At 37.4% G+C, this 6,000-nt stretch overlaps 1 protein-coding gene across 4 annotated transcripts in view; it reads right to left on the bottom strand.

The window, feature by feature from the left end:
* Positions 1–1,569: 1,569 nt before the first annotated feature.
* The window catches only part of NOP58 (NOP58 ribonucleoprotein), a 31,484-nt gene continuing 27,053 nt past the window's right edge, over positions 1,570–6,000 (bottom strand). For all 4 annotated transcript variants that reach the window (XM_078071200.1, XM_078071201.1, XM_078071202.1 and 1 more), the window contains 3 exons: positions 5,316–5,449; positions 2,215–2,378; positions 1,570–1,843 (listed from right to left, as the gene is read on the bottom strand). In XM_078071200.1, the coding sequence (XP_077927326.1) occupies positions 1,793–1,843; positions 2,215–2,378; positions 5,316–5,449 (349 nt within the window). In that variant the 3' untranslated portion in view covers positions 1,570–1,792. The remainder of the gene's footprint in view (positions 1,844–2,214; positions 2,379–5,315; positions 5,450–6,000) is intronic.

The raw sequence follows: 6,000 nt of genomic DNA, 5'->3' as shown, positions 1-6,000 counted from the left end.
GTTTTAAACAGTTAAGAGTTTAGCACTTAGGAGAACTGATAGCTTGGGGAGGTGGGGTGGGGGGAATGGGGTAACTGGGTGATGGGCATTAAGGACGGGCACTTGAAATAATGAGCACTAGGTGTTGTATGCACTGATGAATTCTACCTCTGAAACTAATAATACAGTATATGTTAATTAAATTGATAGCTCTGTGATTTAACTAGATTTTCCCCAGGCCTGTAGACCATTTAAAATGACTAAAAGTTTATTAATTAGCATTCTCAAAGTCTACCTTGTTTCAGATAGAAAACTTTTGACTATATAGCCCTTGGCAGGTCTATGGGCAACTTTCATCAAAAGCTGTTAAAAATCTGTTATGTCCCAAGTCAAGAAGGTGTCTGAGGTACTAATGATGTAAAATGGTAACATTCTTCTGGGAGCAAAATAACTAGCTTTATTATATAATTGTGTCTAGGGATGGCTACATGTACTTCATTGTAGCATTTACTTCAATTATCTAAATTTGAAATGTACTTACACCTCTGAAAATTTGTATCTTTTTTTCTTTACAAACCACTGTTAGTGGAGAGGTAAAGTTGAGGATCATCTCCAGTTTCCAAGTGAGGAACTGAAGTTAAGAAGGGCTGTGGACTTGCCCAGTTACAAGAAAAGCAGAGGGAACTCAAAGCTATAATCATTTTATTTTTTTAAAGATTTTATTTATTCATTTGAGAGAGCAAGCATGCAGAGTGGGGAGGGGCAGAGGGAGAAGGAGAAGCAGACACCCCTCTAAGCGGGGAGCCGAACACAGGGTTTGATCCCAGGACACCAAGATCATGACCTGAGTTGAAATCAAACGCGCAATTGACTGAGCCACCCAGGTGCCCCAAAGCTATAATCGTTTTAGCTCCTCCACCTGTTGAATGGTTTTATTGAACTGGGCTTTAGCATCATGCCCATGGCATACACAGAGATGCAAGACCGAACAGTCCTATGAAACTTGTGGCTGTCGTGACTATATGGCTGTCAATCAGGCTGTTGTTCACATACTGTAAATAGTGTATTTTAGAAACAAGGATTTCTCTTTGGTGTTCTATGTCCTGGTTTATACCCATGGACATTTTATTTTTGGTCATCTTGTTTTCCTATTATTCCCCCATTCTTTACTATAAAATCATTTTGTTATCCTTTTAAAAATATCACCTTAGAAAAAAATCTGCATCTATGTTAACGTTAATGATTATTTTGTTGCTCCATTCAGAACTAGGAAGTAAAATAAAGTTAAGGATACAATTTTTTTACTTTCTGAAGGGATACAGAAAAGTTTTGCTCACCTAATTTTAAAATTTTGAATACAAAACACAGCTTTATTTAAATAAATACAGACAGTCCAAAAAGGAAAAAGAAACATTAGAGTGAGGCTCTTAAATTGGTCCACCTAATCACAGCCTTGTGAAAGGCTGTTTCAAATTAACAATTCACAACTCTCACTTTTCAGCTATAATTATCAAAGCAATAATCATCAAATGCTAAATAAAATATAGAAAGGATCATAATTGTCTAAAATATAGAGATCACAGAACTACCTTAAAATACAAAGAAAATATTTTTATTTGTATAACAAAGACTCTAAGAAATGATGACATAATCAAGTTAACAGAATTGGTGTCAAGACACATAGGTTTGAAAAGGTACAGATGATTAGTAACATTGTTTCATCCAACCTTCCAGTTAGAGAACATCTCAGATACATTCCTGACTGAATCTTAAGTGTGATGTATCCCAGTGATTCAAAGATGGTTCCCTTCAATTAGTCCTCATTATCTCTCTTTTTTTTCTTTTTCTTCTTTTTCTCTGGACTCTGAAAATAACAAACAAGAATGCTTTTGAAAGAGCTGTAAATGTATGGGTGAGGAATAATAACTTTATCTTATAAGAAGCAAAGTAGATCTATTTCCCTCAAAAACAAACTTAGGTTAAAGATTAAAACCTGAAAATATAAAAATCACCTCTATGAAAATCTGTAGCAAGTTATATTCTCTCTTCCTCAATGTAAACCCATTTTGTAATAAGATTCTAGGTTTGGGAAGTGGCCTTTTTTATAACAGTATCATTTTTATTTTACTGTTCTTTCTATGAAACCATCTTGACTGCCTGCTCATTTCTAATATAGAAGAGTACAATAAAATAGAGACCCGGCCCATGCCAACAAAGTATTAAAAACAAACATACAGGAATTGCTGTGCTGGTGCATGGTTCCTCCTCAGAAAGCGGTTCTTCCTTAATGTGTTTCTTTTTGTCCTTCTTCTTCTTCTTCTTCACAGATGTCTCCTGTTCTTCTACCACTAGTACTCCTTCTTCTTCTTCTTCCTCTGTTGCTACTGGGGCTTCTTCAACTGAATGGGGTTAAGTATAAAGACAAACAATTAACACTATATCAGACCTCACTTCCCCCACCTTTTGAATCTCAGTTTTTTCCCATCATTCTGGTTAACTATCCAATGTTTATTTATTATAAAATTTTGTAACTGGAAAGGTCCTTCAAACACCTACCTAGTCCAAGACCACTAACTTTACAAGATCATGTAGCCATGTATGGAAATTAGGATTGAAACAGATCATCTGATCTCCAAACCCAATGTTTTTTGGAAATTGTCAATTGTATTATAAATGATGAAGAGTGTGCTCTGGAGGGGCGCCTGGGTGGCTCAGTCGGTTAAGCGTCTGCCTTCGGCTCAGGTCATGATCCCAGGGTCCTGGGATCAAGCCCTGCATCGGGCTCCTTGCTCAGCGGCAAGTCTGCTTCTCCCTCTCCCTCTGCCTGCTGCTTCCCCTGCTTGTGCTCTCCTGCTCTGTCAAATAAATAAATAAATAAATAAATAAGGGGCGCCTGGGTGGCTCAGTTGTTAAGCGTCTGCCTTCGGCTCAGGTCATGATCCCAGGGTCCTGTGATCGAGCCCTGCATCGGGCTCCCTGCTCGGCAGGAAGCCTGTTTTTCCCTCTCCCACTCCCCCCTGCTTGTGTTCCCTCTCTCGCTGTGCCTCTGTCAAATAAATAAATAAAATCTTTAAAACAATCAATGAAATCTTAAAAAAAAAAAAAAGAATTTGTGCTCTGGAGTTAAAAGACCTGGGTTTATTCAACCTGCTGTGACCCTGAGAGGAAGTCACTGACTTCTGTAAACCCCATTTACTCATGTACAACTCAGTGATGCCTATTTTACTGGATTTAACGAGATAACGTATCATGCTCGGCACATCAGAATGCAGACTCAGGGGTGCCTGGGTGGCTCGGCCGGTTGAGTGTCTGCCTTCGGCTCAGGTCATGATCTTGGGATCCCGGGATCAAGCCCTGCATCGGGCTCCCCGCTCGGCGGGGAGCCTGCTTCTCCCTCTCCCTCCCTGCAGCTCGTACTCTCTCTCTCAAATAAATGAATGAATGAATGAATGAATGAATAAATAAATAGAATCTTTAAAAAAAAAAGAGAGAGAACTCAATAATAGGTACCTATCATTAGAAACTCATTCACCAAAAATACATTTAGCACTTACTAAATGCCAGGGCATTTCCTAGACAACTGGATTCAGCAGGGCATAAAACAGACAAAAAAATCCCTGTCCTTCTACATCTTTTTTTTTTTAGGAGTGGAGGCAAAAAAATGATATAACCATACAATATTTTACACAGTAATCAGTGCTAAGAATAAAAATAAAGCAGGAAGAAGAACGCTGAGGAAGGCAGTGCATACGGGTACTTCAGACAGGACAGTCAGGCAGGCAATACCTGGAAGAGGCAAAGGAGTGAATGATGCACCTACCTTGAAGAAAAATATTCCGGGTAGAGAGAAGAGCAAATGCTAAAGTTATTTTGGGAGAGGAAAGTTGGTAGAATCAAAGAATAACAAGGAGGCCAGTGTGGCTAATGGAGTAAAACTAAATGAGAGAGTTAATGGGGGGTGCCATTGTGGCTGTTACAATAACAAAAGCAGTGGTGGATAAGTGGTTAGATTATGGATTTTCAAAGTAGAACTGAATTGAGAGGATTTGTTGCCAGAATAGGGGCACCTGGCTAGCTTAGTTGGTGGAGCATGCAACTTTTGATCTCGGGATTTTTAAGTTTGAGCCCCACACTGGGTGTAGAGATTACTTAAAAAGAAAATCTAAAAAAAAAAAAAAAAAAAAAAAAGATTTGTTGCCAGAGTAGACTTGGGTTGTAAGAAAAGAGTGAAGGTTAAAGGCCAAAGCAACTAGAACTGCCATTAATAAGACAGACAAATTTGTGGAGCAACAGATTGAGAGTGACAAGGATATAAGAATGTTAAGTTTGAAAAGCTTATTCAATATATAAGTGAAGATACTGGAGTTTGCTGTTTCAAATGCTATCAATGGGCTTAGGGATCACCTTACTTGTTTTTTTTTTTTTTTTTTAAAGATTTTATTTATTTATTTGAGAGAGAGAGAATGAGAGACAGAGAGCACGAGAGGGAAGAGGGCAGAGGGAGAAGCAGAGCCCCTGCTCAGCAGGGAGCCTGATGCGGGACTCGATCCTGAAACTCCAGGATCATGACCTGAGCAGAAGGCAGTCGCTTAACCAACTGAGCCACCCAGGCGCCCGGGATCACCTTACTTGTTAATAAATAAAGAGAAACATAAAAGTTAAATAACTTTATGTTTTCTTTAGCCAGGGCAGGAATCCACATTTGCTGATAATATACTTTTGACCACTAAGCTATTTAGAATCCAAAACTTAAATCAGTCATTACTTTCATGCCTGATTTTCCTGATAGACTAGCTGGCAGGCATTCAACACAGGTACTTCTCGTAAATGGGGTTACCTGCTTATCAACTTTGCAAGGTAGCCTAGTTCACTGGAGAGTACCTATTAAATATCATTATTATAATGATGGTTACCAACATGTTATTACTCTAGTCCATTCTATATAACAGAAACAATGAAGAAAACCACTGCTGCAAATTCTACCCTTACCTATATAACAAAAACTCAGTGACTAATTTAAAAACCATGAACTTTTTTTCCTTTTTAAGCTGACTCTCAAAATAGTTCACGTGGTAGGAACTGAAGTTTGGTACACTTAGCATAATATGTGATTCCATATATTCAAAGAAATGCTTCTCACATTCCTCTATGAAGTCTGATAAATTTAATACCTTAACTATTCTCAAGGAACACAATGGCTTAAAACACCATTAACTTTCAATATGGGTGGTTTCACAATAAAGTTCAATGGCATGTACTTACTTCCCCAAGACTTACGAAGTCCGTCTTTCTTAAAGAATATGAATATAAGCAACATTTAAAAAATTCAAACTGACCTTTAATTTTAACCTTGGCTTTTTTGGCCTTCTTTTCAACAATTTCATCTTCTTTATCTACCTGTTCTATCTTGCGTTTTTTAGAACAGGTTGGCAGTGTGGAATCACCAGAAGGATCATAAGTCTTCACTTCACTATAAGAGTCAAAGAATTATAGAAAATCTCTACAAATACTTGTAACTGAAATAATTCTAAGGAAGTTTAAAAGAGATGCCATTAGATAATACTTATATAACCATACAAAACTGTTTCATTTTAGTAGCTTTGGGGCAGTTTATGAAAACTAGTAATTTCCAAAAGGTAAAGAGGTATCAATCACTATTTTCCAAGTAGGTCAATCACACTTCAAGAGAAGTGGTGAGTTAAAGTGAATTCTCATTTAGTAATCAATGTAATGACTATGGTATAGAAAAACATTAAATCAGTATGGGGAAAAATGGAGAAAATTTCTTTACAACAAATGATTATTCTAGAAAGTAAAAACTGAAGCAATTCAAGTTTTAGAAATAGGGCAAATTCAATGAAAACAAAACGCAAAACCTAAATCAAGTTAACACAGAAGACTTCATCACAAAACCCCAAAAGGCAGAAGAAAAAGGGGCTACATATGGATGAAGATTCCCTAAAAGCCTACATTTGCTTTTGTTCTAATGTAGCAGAAAGAAAAAACTGAAGTACTAAGTGC

This window comes from Halichoerus grypus, chromosome 4, assembly GCF_964656455.1.
Source record: "Halichoerus grypus chromosome 4, mHalGry1.hap1.1, whole genome shotgun sequence".
NCBI classification, from domain to species: Eukaryota; Metazoa; Chordata; class Mammalia; order Carnivora; family Phocidae; genus Halichoerus; species Halichoerus grypus.
This window is presented reverse-complemented; position numbering and strand designations above follow the sequence as displayed.